The sequence below is a fragment of the Zeugodacus cucurbitae genome, chromosome 2 (genome assembly GCF_028554725.1).
Source record: "Zeugodacus cucurbitae isolate PBARC_wt_2022May chromosome 2, idZeuCucr1.2, whole genome shotgun sequence".
Lineage (NCBI taxonomy): Eukaryota > Metazoa > Arthropoda > Insecta > Diptera > Tephritidae > Zeugodacus > Zeugodacus cucurbitae.
In genome coordinates, this window is record NC_071667.1 from 71930979 (window position 1) to 71955468 (window position 24490).

A 24490-nucleotide genomic window follows, 5' to 3' on the forward strand; every position below is an offset into this window, starting at 1 on the left:
AAGCAACTGTTATATAATACATATATGTACTTATGTAATATATGGAGCTATCTGTGTCCACTCCAACACATTATGTACATTAGTAAACATATAACTGTTTTTTACAACTATATAGTACACAGGGTGCGTGCTGTTTTGGTAATATAATACAATTTTTATGGCTTAAAGCGGAAATGTGTCAGCGCAAAGCGGGTGGGCGGCGGTCAATGCTCGTAGTACGAACTGCACTAAAGAAGCCACATTTTACAACCGTTGCTTTGTTTGGCAGTGCCAATGCAGGGTGGTTTGTTTGTTGTCATTGTTGTTGTTGTTGCGTTTTTAGCACAAATTTTCACTTTGTTATAATTACTTATTGTTTGGCAGCATACATATTTGTTTTAAGTTTACAACAATAGAACTTTTCGTACAACGGTATACATTTATAATTAGTTCGACAATGCAATTGCACCTTTTCACCAGCGGACTGGGTGTGTGTAGGTGATGGCACTTCCATGGTGGTTAGTTATTTAATGGTGTTCCTTTGAGAGCCTTGTGGAATTGGTATATGTCCGTTGCGTGTGCAAATGCAGTACTATAAATAAATGTATTACAATTTTTGAACGATGATTTTATAGTTTTTGCATTAAAAATATGAAAAAGCTGTCAGTCTTTGAATCAATAAGCTATTGCTTTTTTCTGCAAAAATATTTTCTTAATTTTTTCTTAGACGTCGAAGTAACCTTTCATGAAGTTTACTGCTTTTGCCCAAAACATCATTACACCTCTTTTGTAAACCTCTCAGACACTGAAGACCAACTTTACAAAGTGTTGAATATTAAATGTTCATGCTCCGTTTTCGTGAAATTAGAAAATTTTTCGATTTTTTTTTTTGAAGATTTCGATTTGTTATTCAACATGGCTTCTATGAACGGGTAAAATTTTGGTAGTAAAAATGTGAAGATTTGGCACATAGTCTTAACGTACATATTTTAGAAAAAAAGAGCAAACTTTTAGTTGACAGATTTTGAAAGAATTTTGATAGATGTTTCTCTGTAATTTCGAAAACCGATACATTTTAATTTAACTATTGAGTGTGTTCAATTATTTTCAACTTAAAATATAATATGGGTTGTGCCCTATAGGTGTTACTTTTTTCAATTTCCATCGGCGATTGTTTTTAACCTACTCCTATCGTTCTTACTTATTGGAAATGGAAATACTGATTGAGCTCAATTTCTCATATGCTGATTCTAATAATTAAATTTTGACCGTAAAACAAGCAGTTTTTCCTTAAAAATTGCATCACATTTTACTCTAAAATGCTTCAGTTTCTATTACTTGTTGCTGGTTAATATTAAAATGAATGCTAAGTACATCAATTTCTATTCATAAAGCTCATTATTAATTTTGCTATAATTTTTTAAGCATGGCTAATGTATTCTAGCTAAAAACGCCTGAGTGTAGGCAACAGTTTGTATTTAATATCTTATTGCCTACCTTTAGGAGTTTTTCCAACCTAAAATATAATATATACTATAATACTCGTAACGTGTGCTTTGTAGATTCTTAATCTTATCTTATCATACTTTTTGAACTCAATAATATCATCATCATAAAATTATTAAATCTTAAAAAAACAGTGGCATTTCGAGAGTGTATTCTTGGTTCCAAATTAGAACATATGTTAGTTTTGGGCTCGAATTAAAGTGTCTAGAGTTGTGTTGTTAATGAGCTCCCATTATATTATACTGTTAATAAAAAGTATTGAGTGAAATTTGAAATATTTTTTTTTTTATTCTGAGACTTATTTTTTTTTAGTTTATAAAAAACTTGTAGACATCCTTTGAACTCATTCATATAAAGAATTGTGAAAAAGATATGAAGTTGTGGCAGAAACTGAAAATTACTTAAAACTATATTTCTCTATTTTTAAACGTTATTAAAAATATTTAAAAAATGTTAAATTTTGTAGTGAGAGACACTGAATTGTCTCTCATCAATTCTCCTATGAAATTTTTAATAATTATTTTGTTATAAAATATTGAAAGTACACGTTTTTCATTACAAGACATCAGTCAACCGGAAGTTATGCATTATCGACGGGCCTACCATCATATTGGCCAACAGATAGTCAAAAAATTCCAGACCTGATAGATTTTTTCATTGTCGGGAAAATATCCCGGAACTATCTATTGATTAATCAGGGTTATGACCTAAACTCGGATCATTCGCCAATCTACTTAACCTATAGTTAAACTGTAATTTTTAAAGACAATACAGCGGCCTTGTGCAATAAACGTACAGATTGGGAATACTTCAGAAAGATCATGGAATGTTATGAAAGCAAAAATGACTCTATATCAAATATAGACCAACTGGAATCTGAAATTTTACATTTTACAACAAGCGTGCAACATGCAGCTTGGAAAAGTACACCGAACGTAAGGAAATTTGCTGTGAACTCTCAATATCCCAATGATATAAGAGAAATAATAAAATTAAAGCGTAAGCTACGACGTAAGTGGCATCAAACTCGTTGCCCTGTTGATAAATCCATTCTAAATAAAGTGTCAAAAGATCTTAATCGGAAAATTAAGAGATTCAAAAATGAAAGTTTCGCAAAATATCTTCGGTCCTTAACCAATGAAAGAAATTCCGATTACTCTCTTTGGAAAAGCTGTAAAAGACTACAAACACCAAAAACTCATGTATGTCCCATTAAAATAGGCGCTGATACTTGGGCCAGAGATAATTCAAAAAAAGCGGAAGTATTTTCCGATTATTTAGCTCAAATATTCTGACCATACGAAACAAATGTAGATTATCCTACTGTTTGCAGTCAGGAAAGCGAGGAAATCTCAAGTTGTACAAGCAGTGAGTTAAGTGAGGAAATAAAAAACCTGAAAAACAAAAAATCCCCCGGTTACGACCTGATTACTGCCGAGGTTCTAAAACAGCTTCCTCCCGTAGGTATAGTAAAAATTACCAGCATTATTAATGCGTCTTTTAATCTTAAATACGTGCCAACTTATTGGAAAATTGCGGAAGTTATTATGATTCAAAAGCCAGGAAAACCAGGATATGATGTATCTTCTTACAGGCCCATATCACTTCTACCGACAATATCGAAACTTTTTGAGAAAATTCTCATAAAACGTCTCAATAAAATCATAGAACGAAAAGCCATAATTCCAGCTCATCAGTTTGGGTTTCGAGCTAACCATTCTACGATTGATCAAATCCATAGAATTACAAATACTATAGAAAAAGCATTTGAGGAAAAGAAATTCTGTTCTACCGTGTTTTTGGATGTTGCAAAAGCGTTCGATAAAGTTTGCCACAAAGGACTGCTTTCGAAACTGAAACTAATTTTACCGAAACAGTATTACGATATCATAAAATCATATTTGTCAGATCGCTACTTCCGTGTTAAACAAGGAGACGAGTATTCTAGTCTTAAGAAAATAAAAGCAGGAGTTCCACAAGGTAGTGTGTTGGGCCCTCTTCTTTATATTTTGTTCACGCATGACCTGCCAGTAGACTACAATTACACAACAGCCACATTTGCAGATGATACCGCGTTGCTTGCTGTTGGTAGCAGTGAACATGAGTCAACTAATATTCTCCAAGAAGCTGTAAATAAAGTCCTACATTGGGCAAAGAAATGGCAGATAAAACTCAATGAAGCTAAGTCTGTACACATTGTTTTCACGTACAATAAAATACAGTACTTGCCAATTTTCATAGACTGTGTACGAATACCATACTACAACTCCGCTAAATACTTGGGAATGACACTTGACTCTAAGCTACGGTGGAAAATTCATGTAAAAAACAAACGGAAAGAACTAGACATGCGACTCAAGAATATTAATTGGCTAATTGGTAACAAATCAGTGTTATCCATCGAAAATAAGTTACTTATCTATAAACAAGTACTCAGACCGATATGGAGCTATGGTGCACAACTCTGGGGATGTACTAACGCAAATAATAAGAAAGTCATCCAACAATTCCAAAACAAAATACTAAGAGTTATTGTCAAAGCGCCTTGGTATTGTAGATGTGCTGACATAGAGCGTGATCTAAACGTAAACTCAGTTAACGCTGAAATATTAAAAATTGCAGCAACACATGAAGCCAGGTTGCTAATGCATTGTAACGAAGAAGTAGTCATGTTAACTTCTAGAGATGGACCACCAAGACGACTCAAACGCATAAAACCCAGCGATCTTTTAAACTAGCCAATACTCTCAGAGTATTTTTGTAATTTTGTAATATTTTATATCATACTCAAGTTGCTTGTTAGTCTTTCTTTTGTAAATATTTTAGAACTAGTTGCAATGTAAAATAAACAAAAAAAAAAAATAATTACAAAGAAAATGCGAAAAATAATTATTCAATTACATAAAATAGTGTCAAACACTACAAATCTAAAGGCATTACTTAACAGTTAAAAGGAAGAAGCAGTAGAATACGAATAATGTGCAGTTAGAAAGTGGAGTAGGCGATTAAACTTCGATTGCGTCTGCTTGGCGTCACCGATGTCGTGCCCTTTACATAGAACAAATATTGTTGTCATAGCAAACATATTGACTTAGAGAAAAATATAACAACAAATACATATATATATAATATATATATACATATCTCTTCGACCAAAGTAATACTTGTGCCAATATCGTAATACCAAAAAGTGCTCTGTGCTCACTGCTCAAGTTTTAGACATTGACTCATCGATAAGTCACTTTCAACCCCAACCGAGGCTCTATATTCCGCTAGCCTCCCAACGTCCTTAGGCATGTACTTGTGGAATACAGAAAATATAGAAATACGAGACATTTCTCGAATATGCAGGTGCAAGCCAAGTATGCTCAACTCTTTTACGGCACTCAGCTCTCAGGGAGTATGAGTGTTGTGTAACCCCTATTTTGTAAATATGTATCCCTTCACAGCACACAATTCATTGAAGAAAATCTTGCTGGAAAAGCGCTGAACACTCTTACTTTGAGAGCTAAGCATATGGAAAGAGTAAAAGAAGTGTGAAAGAGTTCCACATTGCTGAGGGACAAAAGAGAAATGGACTTTGGGCTGAATTTGCTGCTGGCAGACAAATTGTGAAAAGTAGGCAATTTGGAGAGCCTAAAGTAGATGGCGAGAGCGATAGGCAACAAAAATATATAAATAAAGTAATCAGCGGAAGTAAAGGCTGCTAACTTTGCCAAGTGAATGAACGTGCGACGCCGGGAGACGTGTGGGCGCTTTGTGTGGCGCCGCAGCGCTTTTGTTTTTGCCACACATAAATTGCTGTGTCTGTTTGTATGTAGACACACATTTCGTTTGTTGTTGTTGCAACGTCGTCTTAGTCGGTCCTCTAGCGAACGCTAAGCGACATTGAAGAGCGTCAGCGCACAGTCACGTGACCCATTGTGTCCGACGTGAAGGAGTTGATTACGCGCGCAAAATCACACTCGCAGCCTATGCTGCGGTCGGCCAGAGTCGAGTGAACACTTTTGTGTTTGTGTATATGTGTGTTGTTGCCACGCTACAACACTACCACGTGCTACAGTGCCACTCAGTGTCTAGGCAATTGTGGCAACAACAACATACATAAGTATGCATGTTTGTATGGCAAGTGTATTGGATAGACGCTTGTTCTGCGGTTTTAAATAGCTTGGCGTTTTTTGCGCTTTTCTCCGCCTGCTGCTCACACACACACCCCGCACGATTGCTTAGCTTGTTGTCACACAAGCTCCTTTGTTTTTGTTGTTGCACTTGTAACTCTGTTGCTTACTCATTGCCTTTTGGAAGGCATACATACCCACATATTTACATAATTTTCTTTTCATGCCTGCTGCCATTCCACATCTATGTATGTTGAGACAAAGCCGCTAAGGTGCTGAGTATTTTGACGAAACCAGGTCAATGAAATAAGCGGATGTACGTGCGGGTAAATAACCATCAAAGCATTTGTACATATGTATATACGTCAACACCTGTCTGTCTGTCGCGAGTGTGATCGATTTGTCACTAGCTATATGGACTATATAGATATTTGCGCACATCCATAGTCAATAGTCAATAGTCACTTGCAGCAGCTATTTGTTACGTATACGCCATGCCCATTCCAATGTCATTTGGCACTTTTTTGACGTTTTCGCTTGTATAATGTTCAATAATGTTGACATATTTACTTTGCACATATTTGTACACAAAAAAGACGACGTGTGTGTTTTTCGAACTGCTGCGTCAGCTCAACAAATGACTCCTTAGCAAATATTTGTGTTTGTTTTGAGCCTAAGTAGCTGTGTGTGGCGCTATTGAATTTGGTTATTGGTTGTTTGTCCTGTGGCATAATCAATTTACATGTCAAATATTATCTGTGTGTGTATGACTGCTAATTTTGCTCTATTTACTTTATGTATATATATATATATATATTTGGGCCCACAAAAGTTTAAAGGCTGTCCTTTTCTGTCTGGATTTTCTTCACAAACCCCAGTAGTTTTCCTCAATTAGTCCAGTTCGGTTTGCTTTAATTGAGTGTTTTCGATATTTTTTGCTGTCTGAGGCTTTCTTTCTATCATTAATCACACGCCTTGCTTGCTGTCATAACTGTTTGTTGTCCAATATATGTAGTTATGTGGTCATTGCCAGCTTATGGTACATCAATTAGTTGTACACGTGTCTGAGGAAGTCTTTACTATACCCCTTTTCTATAGAGGTTTGATTGTGTAGTAGTGAAATATACTGTTTTAGGGATAAAATTGAAAATATATAGAAATGAAGTTGCTCTGATTTTTTTATAAGCTCAATCGACTCAATCTGACCGAGTCGACAGGGACGATGAGTTCCCGTAATCAAAACAAAAATTTAAGGATACTACTTTAGTTGGTTGGTTGGTTAGTTGGGTTTCCTTGGCTAGTATCTATTGTGAGATCTCTGCTTTACGAATGCCATATCCAAAACATCATTCAAAATGTGTTAGTGGATTCATAAGGGGTGCTGAAAATCTTCACTACCCTATTTTTGAAAAACAATGAATTTCAAACAAAAATGTTTCTAACTTTTTCCATATTATTGGTTTTCATAGAAAGCATTACTGATCTCACTAACTGATTTATGGCACTCATTATTTTAAAGTTGGTTTCAAATGTACTATTCCAACATTTTCAGAGAGCTTTATAGCAAATAATCTCTTTTTTCATTGTCTAGTCCAACATATTTGTTCTAACCTCATTAAAAGACCATTAAAAGAATTTTTGCTGACCTTTGTGGAAGAAAAATGTCCTAGGAAGATTCTCTGAAATCTATCATGCAAGTACCTTTGTGTAAATTATTAGGCTTGCATTACCACAAAAAATATTCTTTCCACCATTTCTTGAGAACTCCCTGCCTAAGTAGAATTATTATAATCAATTTCTACCTTATTACCAACACAATGCTGAATAAAATATACGCCAAACTGCCCACAATCACTCACCAAGTTGTCAATGTGGTTATTATGACTGTCTGATTATAGGTGCCACAATACCACAGACCAACTCATACACTAACACATATTTACAAAGTTTTCAAATAATATACTTTATATTATACTTTGATGATTTCAACTGTTTAACGTTATTACTGAACCTTTGCGTGTGGCAACCGTTCTTATTGACACAAAGGGTGCGCAACGCTGCGCAGTCATCACACGTCGGAATTGTAGCTCAACTACACACAGATTTGGGTCACTTACGCTGTCATTTATTAATTTTTACGTTTCTTGTATGGATGTGTGTTTGTGTGTACATAATCACTCATTATTTTGATTACATTTTGATAATTAAAAGTGAATGGAAAAGCGTGTTAACCTTCTCAATTATTAACCTTAATTAGTTTCATTTCATTCCCGATGGGGTGTTGCTTTAGGGACGTTTGTTTATTGGAGCGAGAAGGAGAGAAAGAGAAATGGTTACTGTCTGAATTGAATAAAATATGGAATCAACACGAAATTGAATGTGATCCAAAAACTAAAACTTCTTCTTAAACATAAGTATCTGCGAATAAGATCTCAAAGCACTTTCTAAGTCTTGGTTGCTTCTTTGTCTGGTTGATATTTATACCAAGTACATGACATATATTCATAATCTTAAAATGAGCTCCATCATATGATTTATTTATTTCATGTTATAGATATTAGTCTAATTATTATGTTTATAATCTGCTATAAAAATCTTCAGCATGTTATTGAATCCAAATATTACACTAAAGCAATAAAATACCTTAGAGTAAAGTTCTTCTAATACTAACATCTATCGATGTGGCTTATACTTTCATTGCCAGTATTTTGTATATGATGGATACAGTTGATGTGCTAGATATTATTCAACAAACTAAACTGTAAGGTTCTCAAAGTTCATTCAATGTAGGTCTAACATGATCTCCTGATAGATCGTTTTTGGTAAAGAAGTATCCAACAATATTCTCCGATAGCGGTCATAGAGGTAGGAATTTACACTCAATAATGCCACTGTTAAAAGCTCGATAACAATGAGGGCTTGGACTGATAATATCCATTCATTTATGAGAAAAAGAGCAGGAAAGATCTGTACAGAGTTTGGGGTCGAGAGCTATTAAAATTAGCTAAAATAACTCTAATCTCAAATCAGCTCTTCGACAACACATTCGATTTTACCGTTAGATAGTTCTATATAGTATCAATTTCCGGCGTTATTAATTAAATTCTGCTGTCTAAACTCTCCACAATTATCAAATAAAAAAATCTGTATTTGAAATGTTTCTGGTCAAAGTCCTTAAGTTTTCTAATGAAATTCACCTGTAAGCGAAAGAGATGACTTCAACAACTTTATATGTAAAGTACAAATTTTATAGGTAAATAAAATTACAATTCCACTAAGGAATTTCACTGAGCGCATATAATTGTATGCAAAAATAAAAATTACGCGATGCTATTTCATTCAAACTGTAAATAAGTATTTAAAATGTACTCATCAGTATGAGTTGACGAATTTGCACGTGATTGCACGTTTTTAAGTTTATTTTTTGCTGCCCACACTATTATAACAACAAATCGCTCGCTGGCACATAGCACGAAATTGAGTAAGAGTGAATGAGTGCCACAGCAAGGTAAGGGGTAAGGAAGTGAGAGGAGAAACTAAATTGAAACGATGCTGTCGTAGACTTTTCGTCAATGTCGAGATGAGCATGAGAGCTGGAGCTGAGTGTGAGCATGACCAGTGAGTAGCAGGAGAGTATAATCTCCAACTGTAGCGAGGCGGCGTAATGAATTGTATCGGGTACTAGGGAATGCTGTACGTTCAATCAATTAGAAAGTCAGCAATTCTCGTTGATATTAATATGTATGTGTGAGTATGTGCTGGCAACTCCCACTTTTTCGCCAACAAACGATGATTATACACTATCAGCTGGAGCCGTTGCCAGTCAGCACGGCCGTGGGGTTGTCATGTCGTCAGCCCGTTAGCGCGTCTAACAATCAACAAGATATTTCCGTCACTAAGTGTGCGCTGGGATTTTTATTATTTACTCGCTACTGTACATAAAATACACTGTGTGCCAGCAGACTCACACCCACATAAGTACGCGTCTCATTAATGACAGTCGGTCAGTCAGTCAATCGGTGGCGGTCACCCTTTCTTCCGGCGCCGCACCTTTTCATCTTTTCCAACGCACTCCCGCGCTACTTTGAGGTTCGCACTAATGTTTATATGTGTCTGATTTTCTATACATACATATATATTTAAATTAAGCTGCCTGACTACCGAAATGCCTGAGTGACGCGCACCGTTATGTTTATATGTTTCTACACATCGCTCCATTATGTGCGTAGTACACTGGCATAAATACTTGTACATAAATAGCGAAATTTGAAAATTTAAATAAATGTCATTTTAATATGAGCCGTTGTCAAGTTTATAATTTTTGTTGTTCTTTTACACACAAAAGGGGCTGGTGTGGAAATGTAAAACATTTTAAATTATTAATTTCAATTTAGTATCACTACTCAGAGTCCCTTTCAAGTGTTCATACAAGTGTACAGAAAATGTAACCCAACAAGCCTTAAGATGGGTTTTTGCATTTTTTTATAATTTTTGAAATATACAATATAGACAATTACTTTTACAAAATTGTTTTCTAAAACTATTTACTTGCCTTTTGACATAAATTTTATATACATAAGAATTATTGTTAAAGGTGAATAATAACTATCTAATAACTAACTATAATAACTAACTAATAATTATATACAGTTAAAAAAAATTTAAATATCAAGTAATAAATCAATAATAAATTTTTCTTATGTTTTGTTTTTTTATGTTTAAAATTGCCATCAGCTAATTTTTGTTAATTAAAATTTTGTATTTTTCTTTAATTTCATATTATTATTTTATTTCATTTTTTCAGTAAAATTTTATTTACTGAAAACAAAATGGTTTTATAAAAATATTTAATTGCCTTTTGACATACATTTTATATAAGAATGATTGTTAAAGGTGCATAATTACTATTCAACCTAAATTTGTTTTTTCAGACAGATTTATAAAAAAATATTCATAGTTAAAAAAATTTAAAAATATCAAATGATAATTAATTTACAAACATTTTGCTTAAAAATAATTTTTTAAAATTTTCATTTTAATATTACATTTTTTATGTTTAAAATTGCCATCAGCTAATTTTTATTAAGTAAAATTTCGTATTTTTCTTTAATTTAATATTATTATTAATTTTCTTTATTTCATTTTTCAATAAAATTTTATTTACTAAAAATTGCATACAAATTAAAAATAATTATTTAAAATTAAAAAAAAAATTAATTAATTAAAACCAAATATATTTTTGTTTTTTATTTCAAAAATTTAATTTTATTAAAAATATTTCTCGGACAAAATAATTTGAAAATAATCTTTAAACAATTTACATAAATCTTGTTATTCATCGATATTTGCTTTTGATTTATTTACTATTATTTGAAAATTTTCTGGAGGAATTTCCTTCTGAATTTTTTAATATTTTTTTCTAATTAATTTATAATTTATTTATTTATCACATTAAATTTTTAAATTTAAAATTAAAACTAAATTAATTTTTTCATTACTTATTTTTTAATAAAAAAAAATTTGAAAAACAATAAAAAATATGTATTTGCGAAAAAATATTAGTTATGACATTTTAGTAACATAGGTTTAATAATTACTGAAAAAAAAATTACAAGTACAAATGGAGTTTTCTAAAATAATAATATTCAACTAAATGGCCATTTTCACTCTTCATTGGCCACATAAACACCTAACTAAATAAGCACATACATACATAGGAGCAAGTATTCACATCCACCTAACTGTAGTGTGCACTTGGTCTTTGGGCATAAGTGTTAAACGCCGAAACGCTTTGTGTTGGCGTTGAGCGGTGGCAACAGATGGCATTGGTGGGGTATCACCGCCATCATCACTTAACATCATATGTAGATTGTACGCAATCGATTGCTGACGCTCAACAGTCTCTTATACATATGTATATACTCTATATAGAAACACACGTAAATGCCACAGCAACCACTTATGTCTGTCTGCATGTATGTTTATAGAGTCTTGCATTTGCTGATTTATTTAGTCGTCTGCTCTTTCACTGTGCAAATTACGTCAAATGTGATACATTCACGCATATTATACATATGTATATACATCTATCTACTATTTTTGTAATATTTTTTTTCGTTTACTCATAATTTTTTGTTTATTTATAAAACATTACGTTTTTGGTTATGACATAGAAATTTGCAGCTGTAAATGTTTTATAGGTGAAGATGTGCATATGTTGATGTGTGTGTGTTTATAATACATATTTGAAAATTGTATAATTGATAATTATTTCTTCGATCTTTGGCACAGCACTAAGTACATAAGTTCTCTAGCATTATTTATTTATAAATATTTAAGTAGATATGTATGCTAGCGCCAAAAATTTGGTTTGTTTATATATATAATACTCATATTGTTGCATATTATTTTGCACTGAACTTTGCTCGTTGGATAATATTTTTGCTTCAGTCGGTACGAAATAGGTAGTCTTTTCGTTATTTATTTAGACTTAAGCTGAAAGACTTAAAATAATAAACACTAATCACGGGAAGTATGTGCTGTGGTTTGTGTAGAATATTTGAGATAATTCCGGTATGAGGAAGCAATATATTGAGTTGATTTTTATAGAAAATGGCAAAAAAATAAATAAAATGGTATAATTTGAGAGTCGGATTTTAATTAAAATAAAAATTAAAAAAATATAAATTTTTAATTATGTCAAATAAATAATGTAAAAAAAATTTTTTTTTCGAAAACATACTTTCAAAAGTATTCCAATAACTCAGATTTTACATTTGCTTTTTATTTACTAAGTTTTTTTGTTATCTCTTTACAAAAATAATGCCAACAAAAGTGGTGAACAAAATATTTTATCATTATTATTTGACTTAATGATTTAATGTTTTATCAGCACGCTTATGCATTCCTCATTAATTGTGAACATTTCCTTATCAAATCCAAAGCATTTGATTTAAAATGCAATTAAAAAGCATTATTATGTAATTTGTTGTTGTAATAGTTCAATTTATGCAGGTGAACAAAGCCAAGTCTTTATTAAATGAACTGTTATACACATACATTTGGGATTAATGGCAGCACTAAACACAAAATCTTGATTAATTATATTTGAAATCGCCTGAACGCATTATTGAATTTTTTAGCGTCATTGTCATAAGTTCTAGTGACTCAAGAAAACCAAAAGACGATTTTTAACTAAATTTTTTTTAATATACTTGGCTTTGTACTCAGTTAACATAATGGCACACCCTTTTCTTTATAATAAAGCTAAATTCTTGGCCATGACATTAGGTTATACGCGATTTTTTATTATTGGAAACCACTCTTTATATCATTGGCGATCGCCGAAATAGCTGATAAGTGGTTCACTTAAGGGGTTATATACAGTTAGAATTTTCAAAAATTCGATTTTTTTTATTTCATTTTCTTAATGTACATATATTTAAGAATACACACAGAAAATTGCATATCGTTCCGGTGAATATTTTCAAAGTTACAAGCAAATGAAAAATTTGAAAAGGCGTTTCAGAGTGCTTTTAAGTACAAGGTCCAAACTTTAAACGCGTTTTTCTCAAAATGGCGTTTTCAAAGTCGATGACCAACATTACTCGAAAACGGCTAGACCGATTAGTCTCAAATTTTAACACGACCTTCTTAAATATTTTTTTTAGTAATTAATCGTAGATTTTTTCTCTTCGATAAATATTTTTTTTTTTTATAAACAATTTAAGGCCGAAATTTCGGTGAAGAATCGATTTTTTTTTTTGAGAAACCGTCATTTTGTCAAAAAAATTTATTTTGCTTTTTCCTTCGATTAATTACTAGATTTAACATTATTTTAACGAAATCTGTTTGGTTTTTTAATTTCAAATAATCCAGTTCCGAGATATAGTGGTTACCGCAAAACGTCTTTTTTTAGAGGAGCTCCTGGAGATCAGCTGTAGCTCTTTTTCAAATAAATATTTTTACTAGTACTAAGTCTTAAAATACAGGTAAAAGATACCATAATATGTGTATAAATTTTTGGATCAATAAATTAAAAAGTTTTCTCAGAAAAAATTCTGGAAAATTCACTTTTTTTCAGCCGTCTAACTGTATATAACCCCTTAATTCCGCCAGCGCATTACTTGTTCTGCTGCCATAAATCTGAATAGGTATATCATTCTTCTTCAATATTGAACATTTATTTTACAGAAGATCATTCCCACCCTAGTACAGATTCAGTTTGAAACTATTCAATTTTAACACATGAAATTTCAAAACCGAAAGTAGGGTTAGAATTCTCATCGTACAACTTAAAACACTAGTATATTTTTACTATGGTCATACTAGTTTCTCTCTCTGATTTTAGGTATATTTGCCCATCCACTATTTTTTATATGAAATACCGAAGCGAAGTGCTTTGTAGACCTCTTTATTCTTTCGAAAAATAGAAGACAAAACCGTCTGCTGCCTTCTAATCTCAAAATTTGACACATCACAACAGTATTCATCACACATAAAAGATAAAAGCATAAATGTATGCTATAGTTTAATCAAATCATCTGCAACAGCAACTACATTATCAGCACCGTTATGCGATGGCCATTGTTCAAATTTTCTGAAATGTTGTCTGAAGAAATGTGTGGATGACAGATGTGTCAATTGTCGGTTGACTTCTCATCAATCTGTTGCACGACGAATAAGGTCAAGGGCGAGAAGGTTTTCGTCATTCACCAGCAACGCAACGCAACAGATTAGCAAAAGCAATGAAGTGGAATGTGTTGCTTAGTGCAAATGTGTGAGAAAATGGCATAATCAACGCACTTGTGTATATGTGTTTGTTTGTATGTTGAATATTCTTTCATTTTCTCACAAGAAACATTCTCATTTTAGCTTTTCATCTTGCTTTCGCTTTCCTCACTCTTAATCACCATTGTATGTCGTCGTTGCAACGTCACTCTTAAGCTATGCAAAACGGCACACTTCAACACTTTGGAATATATATGTACATACATACATATATACATTCATATATGTATTTGTGTGTGTTTGTGGTTGTGTGTACGTCAGTCATCATGGTTCACTGCACTGACACTTGGTTACAGCATAATTTTTTGCACTCATTGCAACCTTCAATGTTTCACACAAATAAGTGCAACAGTTGCCACATTAAGCTCAGCTAAATTGCATGGCGTTGTATGTAGAGCAGTGACCATAATAAAATGTTTAGCAAAATAAATGAGGGTGATGAAAGAGGGGAGGGGGCTTTAAGTAAGCTGTGTGTTGTTTGGTTTGTTTGGTATGTTTAAATTGGTCAAAGTCACAAATTTGCTGAGTCGGACGCATTTTCTGTTGACTATTCGTCCGGGTGTTGCTACCAACAGTATCATGTGTTAAAAGACTCGTTTTTATGTATACATACATACATTCTATATGTCTATATTAAGTAGTGGTATTTGGTTGGTAAACAGTTCTTAATTGCATAATTTTACTATATATTTCGTTAGCATTTGTACCATTTGGTACTCTACTATTTAAGCTATAAATATATACCGTTAACTTTTGTAAAATTCCGTGCATAAATTTAATTTACTACTTAGCTATGTTTAGATCGTGCTTGGAGTATCACTACATACTAAGCTTTCGAAAAACTTCGGCTTTAAGCGTTTTTTTAGCCATCGTTCAGTTATGCTGAATAGGTGCTGTATACTAGTATACCTGTTATAGAGTCTGCTATAGTCTTTTTCTTCTCCTTGCTGCTCCAGCATCTATATTTCATAAATTTCTAAACTGAGAATTTTAGAAATCTCATTTGATCTTTATAGTGTTTTCATAGCTTTATTGAGGTCGAATCAATTCCAATCGAAAGTTCCAATTTTTGACCACTTTATGCAGCAATTGTGGCCGTATATCAGCAATAAACGTTGTTCCTGCTGTAAGCCTGTTCATTATAAAATGACAAATGAAACTGAGTATAAATCAAGTTAAACAGTTATCCAAAAGACTAACACCGAAGAAAGTATTGCCTCATTGAAAGCCACATGTCTAGAAAACACCCCTTATATACTTGTATTATCATTTTGATTTTTCTTTTTCTTACCTTATCTTTACATGCATGCTTCCGAAATGTAACTTCAATTGCTTATCATTCTTATCAGTTATCTCAGTGCATTAAAGATTTACACGCTTACTTTCAAGATTCAACGTCACATTTACGAGTTATTTACTTATATCTTCATACAACTTGTGTACACTTGTGCCTCTGTTACGAAAATTTATCACATTTTTGATGCCACAATTACCAACAATAGTGACGTTGACAGCTGGCCAGTCGCATAGACTCACTACAATTGTCACATGATTAAAAAATCACATTGAAATAAACACGCTAGAAACATGAAATAAACAACAACAAAAACAATTTAAAAGTTTTTGGTTACCCGAACTCCTCGCGTCTTATCTCTATCTTGTCTTATCAGTACTTACAAACATATGTACGTTAAAAGTCCACGCACGATTTTATCGAAATTAAGTAAATAGCGAGATAATAAAATAAGGAGAAAATACTCTGAACACACCCTATTTTATGTGTATAATAGTTGTTATACTTATCTAAATGCACGTATAGTCTAATCTAGTTGAACATATTTGTTTATTGTAACACTCAGCATCCGGAAATTTTTAATCGATTTTAGCTGTAGTTTCTCTTTAAGAACACTTACTAAGATTGCTTAACTTTATAATATGTTATACGAGGGTATGTTATCATAATTGTGACCGCAATAAAATTTAAGTTTACCATTTCAATCTACAGCTGTGCTTCATATCCACATACATATATTTAATCTCTCCATTATTTAACAATAACACAATTGCCAAAAAAATCCAAAAACCTAAGTGTGCACTTCAAATTTCATTTTGCTCATAAAAATCTGCTTAGTCTTTAATTCAATTAAGTCTAAGCGTTTATACCAGATTATCGCTTCGATTATCAATTGGGATTTATGGCGTGAAATTGGCAGTAAAAAATAATTATAATTGTACGGCAACGCAGGTGGTCGGTGAACAAAAGACTCGAACTAAAAGCAACAACTCACCGTTATCGCTATTGAGCGATCATTTAGGTGTGGTTGATGGTTGAAATTATTGGTTTAATTATGTGCATATTAAAAGTTGATGACCGAAAAATAGTCACAATTAAACAATTTGCAAATGACAAATGATGCTTAGCATTTTATTAAAAAAAATTATAAAAAATAAAAATTGAATTTTAAATAAAATTTAAATTTAATTGTAGGAGGTTTGAGGCTATGGCATTATTTTGGTTTCCAAAGGGGCTAATTTTATAATAACTGATTTATATATTTTAATATGTGCTGAGCCTGTTAGATGTTCTAGTTATCCCATTTCTTTGTCAACTTGGGAACCATACGAATATGCCGGACCTTTGACATCTTTTATAGTAAATATGTCTTATATAATCCTCGAAAACATCAGCATATAAGTATGTGTGGTATACAAGTCAGCCCTAAAAAATTGGACTAAGGTCATACCAACGCCGACTTTAGGCGAAACTTCGTCCGATTTTGACAAATCTCGGTACAATGCAAAAACTTGCATAGTAAAACCCTCTCTTATCATCTATTAGTATTTGGAAACTCTATTTCTAAAATGAACGCCAGCTGTATATGCCCTCTCTTGGGCTCTATATACTGAATACGGGGTTGGGAAAGTCAAATTGAAAAAAATTTGGCGAATTTTTGTTTGTTAAAAACTCACACTTCGTTGCTTGTTCGTGAATTCTTGGGCAAAAACAATACTATAACCATGCCCCAGCCTCAATATTCGCCAGATATGACTTTTTCGTCGTCTACCACCATACGAGAAATCGCTGAAAGACCGAAATGCTAATCCAAATATCGAGTTTGGGAAGTGTTTCGACGATTGGAAGAAGTGCTTGCATATGTCCATAATACCGGATGGGGCACATTTTGAAGGCAACAACATTAATGTATGTATGTATGTAATTGGCGTTGCAACCGTTTAGCCGGTTATAGCCGAATCGACGATAGTGCGCCACCTCTCTCTCTCTCCTTCGCAGTTCGGCGCCAGTTGGAGATCCCAAGTGTAACCAGATCGCTCTCCACCTGGTCCCTCCAACGGAGTGGAGGCCTTCCCCTTCCTCGGCTTCCTCCGGCGGGTACTGCATCGAACACTTTCAGGGCTGGAGTGTTTTCGTCCATTCGGACAACATGACCTAGCCAGCGTAGCCGCTGTCTTTTTATTCGCTGAACTATGTCAATGTCGTCGTATAACTCGTACAGCTCATCGTTCCATCGTCTGCGGTATTCGCCGTTGCCAATGTTCTGAGGACCATAAATCTTGCGCAAAATGTTCCTCTCGAAAACTCCTAGTGTCGTCTCATCTGATGTTGACATCGTCCAAGCTTCTGCACCGTAAAGCAGGACGGGAATGATAAGCGACTTGTAGAGCTTGATTTTGGTTCGTCGAGAGAGGACTTTACTGTTCAATTGCTTACTCAGTACAAAGTAGCACCTGTTGGCAAGAGTTATTCTGTGCTGGATTTCGAGGCCGACATTGTTCGTGTTGTTGATGCTGGTTCCCAGGTATATGAAATTATCTACGATCTCGAAGTTATGACTGTCAACAGTGACGTGGGAGCCAAGACGCGAATGCGCCGACTGTTTGCTTGATGACAGGAAATATTTCGTCTTGTCCTCATTCACCTCCAGACCCATTCGCTTCGCCTCCTTATCCATGCGGAAAAAAGCAGAACAAACGGCGCGGTTGTTGCTTCCGATGATATCAATATCATCGGCGTACGCCAGGAGCTGTACACTCTTGTAGAAGATTGTACCTTCTCTATTTAGCTCTGCAGCTCTTATAATTTTTTCCAGCATCAGGTTAAAGAAGTCGCACGATAGTGAGTCACCTTGTCTGAAACCTCGTTTGGTATCGAACGGCTCGGAGAGGTCCTTCCCAATCATGATGGAGCTTTTGGTGTTGCTCAACGTCAACTTACACAGCCGTATTAGTTTTGCGGGGATACCAAATTCAGACATCGCGGCATAAAGGCAGCTCCTTTTCGTGCTGTCGAAAGCAGCTTTAAAATCGACAAAAAGATGGTGTGTGTCGATCCTCTTTTCACGGGTCAAGATTTGGCGCATGGTGAATATCTGGTCAGTTGTCGATTTTCCAGGTCTAAAGCCACACTGATAAGGTCCAATCAGTTTTCAGTCATCAGTCATTCTACAAGCATACGAGAAATCGCTGAAAGACCGAAATGCTATCCCAAAAATCAGGTTTGAGAAACGTTTCGACGATTGGAAGAAGCGCTGGCATAAGTGCAAAATATCGACTGGGGGCTATTTTGAAAGCGACAATATTAATATAGACGGATGAATAAATAATTTTTACAAAAAAAAACTAAATTCCCGTCATTTTTTGAACACACCTCGTATAGACTTCCATTACTCTATTCGATGAAATACCACATTTTTAATGGAAGTCGACTCATATTATCAACATGACGAGTGTATAGAAGTGCGTACCCCCTCGACCCGCTGCTGTCACTGTTTTATGCACCTTAGCGCTTAACGGAGCTTAGATAACTTTCAATAATCAAGGTGTCGTACAAAGTCCACTTGTACTTGCCAACTTTCTTGGAATATATACATATGTGTATATGTGCATATTGTTCGAAGGCAATATTACTCAGCAGAAAAGCTAACTGGCATTCGCCTATCAATATGTTCGATATTTGTTTTCTTTATTGTATTTTAACAAATAAACAACAAACGTGTATAGAGGCTATTGATAATTCAAACAAAAAAGTTTCAATTATCAGCAATACGCCTTTTCGCTTCAACACCGAACCCCATCATATTCAAATCGCGTGCACTAGTTTATTTATTTACACCATCAAGGCGGGAAAGCATGAATTTCCAGTAGCCCATCGTTGCCCATTGTTGTATGTAAATATGTATAATTATTATGCATTATCATTTCCTATATTAGAATAACAATACCGATATTAGTTTATAAATATATATAACTGCAGCTAAATTGTATGGTTTTACACTCAATTAAATAATTATTAACTATTTATCAATTTACAGATAACACCAAACGAAATCAACCTGTCCAGCAACCACCCACGACAACAAGCACAACAACAACAACACCAATATAGTTACAACTTAACTAGCGCAATATTCTCTCTGTAAAGCAACAACAATAACAACAGAAACTAAGGAAAAGCTGTGAATAAAAAAAGTCTCGTGTAAACAATCGACCATCGAAAGTCAACGTGCAACAAGCAAGCTTCCAGCAAACACCAGCGGCAGCGCTCGTGGCAAGAATCAGTGAAAATCTGAATTTGTATGTAGTATAGCGTATAATTAACAGTAATAAACTGCAGCAAAAGGAGCAGCAACAACAACAACACCAAGCTTACGAATAATAAACGACACGGGCATAGACAAATACTACTACCGTTAGCACAATGGCCTTAATTATGAAATACATTGACAGTATGCAAAGATATATGGACTCATATGGCGGTAAGTACCAAGCTGATCAGCTACAGTTAGTTTTATAGGGTGTGTGTGGGGGAGTGTATGTGCAAAGGACTCGGCAGCGTTAAGCTGATAATTATATGTAATTAAATGTAATGCAAATATGGTTGGGTCAGATTAGAATGAAAATAATATGCTTTGGTCGGTGATTTTTTAACCATATAAATTTTTAGTTTTTAGAAAAGAAAGAAAGAAAAAAAGGATTCTAAGAAAATTTTTAAAAATCAAAAATGGTTTATTTAGAAACATGAATTTTCGTTTTTTTTTTTTTAATTCAAGTTGAAATTATGAAATCTTGAAAAGTCTTATGTAGTATGAAAGAGGCCCATAACAAAATGGTTGGTCGTATGAACTCTTCAAAGATATTTGACATGTATTTGAGAACTAGAACTATTTAATGCTGAGGGATAGATGTTAGATTTTAGCTTTTCTCATTTGCAATTGTTCAGTTGAAGTTAAAAGAAAAATATATTTTATTCATTGGTTAAAATTTCATGACAACCGGAAAATTCGTCCAAGGGTTTTTCTCTTTTTAATAATTTTTAGTTCACAGATTTGTCACAGGAACACTAGATCGAAAAATATATACCTTAAAATGGATGTAGTTAATCCTTTCATAAAATTTTTATAACCAATCAAAAGGATCTTTTGCAAAATAATTAAATTTTTGAAGTTCGTTTTAAGGACGAACTCAATTTTTATTGGAATTTATATCCCAACCACTCCGATGTTTTGTGTATCTACTTCAAGGTATACATATGTGTAAATATCAGTGTATTTATGAAAAGCAAGGCAACTGTTATGCTTCATTCACCGATTTGTTTTGATATATGCTAATAATTCATAGTGTTTATTGTTCAATTAAAGCTCTTGGTGCTAAGTTACCTTTCGTTCAAAAAAACATCAGTGTAGTTCAGGTGGATTCCGTTAGAAAAAAAAACAGTTTGTTTGAAAGAAGAATATTCCAAAAGAATGGAGAGCTCTGTTGAGTTAAACATTTTCATGGATAAATAACCAGGCGATTCGACTTCGTATTTATCAAATCGACTTTATCGTTATGATCACGTCAAGCCGACATGAGTTAGACTAGTTTAAGCTCAACGTGTACAAAAACCGATTTGCACTTATTTAATATCAATAATTTCATTTTTTAATGACCAATATATACCGGGAAGTTTAGACGTATAGAGGCAATACATTTTTCGGAGTTGGTATTTTTGTTACTGGGTTTTGGTTTGCCATTTCGTAATGAACAGACTTACTCTGGAAGAGCGTTTATACGGCCTTAATTGCTGCAAAAAATTTTCGAAAATTGGGCATCTCAGCTCGAACGTATTTGAGTCATTCATCATTTTTTAAAACCCCTTACTTTTATATTAGAGCTAAATTTTTGGCCATGTACTTAGTCATGAGAAACTTCGTGAAAGGTGATTTACCTTTTTTTCTAGTAAATGATCATTTGCAAAAAAGAAAGCCAACTCATATCTTCAATTGTTTTCTGTTTCAAGGTCACTATTCTGCAAAATATTTTCCACATTCGAAGAAGCGTATAAACTCAAGAAAATATGTATTATTAAAGCAGATATGCTCGTATTGCCACACAATTTCCCATTCATTGTGACAGCTTCATTATATATCGAGCGCTTTATTACAAAAGAGCAACCAAATATTAGTAAAAATGTCAAAATCTAAAAAAGAATAAATAAATAAATATTTAATGCTGAAAGGTAAATCACTACGTGACAGGTATACATATATATGTATATGCAGAAGTGTATACAGTCAAATCGACAGTAGCTTATGGAGCAACACATGTTTCCAGTATAGTTGTCTGTATATATATAAGCCATAAATGCTTCGAATATTCGGTGCGTTGATTACAGTCGTACTCAGTACAATACATAGATACATATGTGCTTGATTGCTCTGTGCTCTGTGTTGTTGTTGTTGTCAGTGTCAAAATTTGTCAACAAGCGAATACGCGTTCGACAATAACACTGGTTGGACTGTAAGCCCATTAATCAAGCGGTTATCGTGGCAGCAAATCCATATTGAAAAGGCATAGCGGCAAATATAACAAAAACCACACCCAGCTTTGTGCGAAAACGCCAAAGTGCAATAAGTAGGTAAGCGTATGTGTGTGTGAGTGCGTGCGCTTGTTTGTTGCGCATACGCCCTGGCACCCACGTACACTTGTAGGCAGGCAGGCAGGTACAAGCACAAAAAGAACCGTAAACTGTTTATTAAACTCAACAATTGTCTGTCTTCTTATCAGTTTAGCAAGCCAATAACCAATATATATGTTTGTATGCATACCAAATTTACGATTATGTAATTTTCATTTGTTTTTTTTTTTTGTGTGTCAATTTCAACATCTTTCTTGCTTTACACCACATTTCGCATTCAAAACACACAGCAATTCTGATCGTTTCGGATTTTTGAATTTTTGACAAATGACAGCATCGTCAAGTGGCGACAGCATGCCATGTTTTCATAATTGTATTGACTGTTTTGCTTCTTATTTTTGTTGTGTCGGCTGTTTTGATGTGTTGCGGAGCTTATCGGTTGCTTTTGGTTCAATATTCTTGGACTTTCCCATAATGAAATTATGAAATTTAATTTTATATATTCTGTGCACCAACTGTCATAAATAAATGTGAGAGTTAGGTAGACGAGGTTTAGGGTTAGTTGAAGACACATAGTGGTTTAGACCATCTCCCCCAAAATATAAAAGATAACGCTATTTTTTGTATTCTTAATCTCAACTGGTTTCGAATCGAAGTCATAAGGAAATAAAGTATAGTACAAAGCAGCAAGGTCTCTTATTATTTTCCCAAAATATTAGATACATTTTCAAGTCTTATCACTAGACTCAACTATATAAATGGGAATTTTTTTGTAAATTGCTTTCCAAATGATTTTGGTCGAGCAAAGTTGTTAATATTTTCGTTTTTCGATTGGACTCCAATTCGACTGGAAGTGAGAACAAGCCATTCTTTCTTTAACCTTTTTAATACAGTGGAATATTTTCAGTTCCGCTCGGACAAAAACGGGACAAAAGTCGTTCTCCATTTGGACTTCTCAATGCAGAGAGGGTCTTTGGTATCATATAGAAAATGGGAAGTCTGCATTAATTTGGACGCTCTGTCCTGATTGCTTATCGTTCTTTTTCGTTCATGAAGAGTTTTCCTCTTAACTACTTTATTATCGGACTCATTACATTTTCTAAAGCTTCTGTACTACACTATATATTATGAAAGTTATAATGAGAGACCCAATGAGATACCGAGAAAGATATTTACTTTTCAGGTTTCTGTACAGTCTAGAGTAATACTAGTTGACATGAGTGATCAGCTATCTTGTGTTGCGTGTTAAACCTAAATATTTTTTCAAAGCCTGTACGAAATGTATTTTTTTAGGAAAAGTTTTTTAGTGGCCCAATGAAAACCTTGTTATAGAAAGTAAAAATTAAATAAGAAAACTGCTGTTTACTATTTTTGAATAAATAATAAATATTATATATACAGTATGAGTCAAACGAGATCACAAAGTCGGTTATTGGCATTATTACCAAACACTCCAATATAAATATGTATAAGTATATATCCGCTTGGGAACTCAACACTATATATCATAAAGTAGAAACCATTTATGTATAACATGAGCGTTTGTAATCACCGAGCTTGTGTTACACATGTTTGCTAATGCGTATTCATGATGAGCCCGTGCCCGTGCCCGTGCCTATCCACAGCCAATATTTAACCACAAACCACGGGCTATTATTAATTAATACATATGTGCTAACTTGATTTTAAGTAGTTTGCCAAATAAAAATCGGTGTGAAACAAAAGCCAATGCAAATGAACGCACAAGAAGAAGATGGTGAAAAGAGAAAATTTTGTAAACTATTGACCAACAATAGAGAAAACGAGCGCTTACGCCATTCAAGGTTAGCCAAATTAACACCCCGAAAACATAGTGCGAAGGCTGCAAAATAAATATGCAAACACCGATTTGGTGGTGAAGTGTCAACGACTTACTTATCGCGTTGACGAAAATTGTTACGAATTTACATACATTCGTAATGATAAAATGAGTATGAGTATGAGATGCGCTTAAATTTGGGCCATAAAGTTTTGAAGTTCAGCTTTGTCTTTTATGCCGCCATTTAAATGTAAAGCACACTTTAATGGTAATAAAGTTTAAACTTAAATTTTTATTTGCCAATTAACTATGTAATAATGTACTTGCTTTAAGCAATACAAACTGAGTTGAATATTATTTTTGTTTTAATTATTTGCGTCTATT

General features: G+C 33.6%; 1 protein-coding gene across 8 annotated transcripts in view; it reads left to right on the forward strand.

Moving 5' to 3' along the window:
* LOC105209164 (elongation of very long chain fatty acids protein AAEL008004) overlaps positions 1-24490 on the forward strand; it is a 102108-nt gene that overhangs the window by 52703 nt on the left and 24915 nt on the right. For all 8 annotated transcript variants that reach the window (XM_011179417.3, XM_054226146.1, XM_054226147.1 and 5 more), the window contains one exon: positions 19724-20167. In XM_011179417.3, the coding sequence (XP_011177719.2) occupies positions 20110-20167 (58 nt within the window). In that variant the 5' untranslated portion in view covers positions 19724-20109. The remainder of the gene's footprint in view (positions 1-19723; positions 20168-24490) is intronic.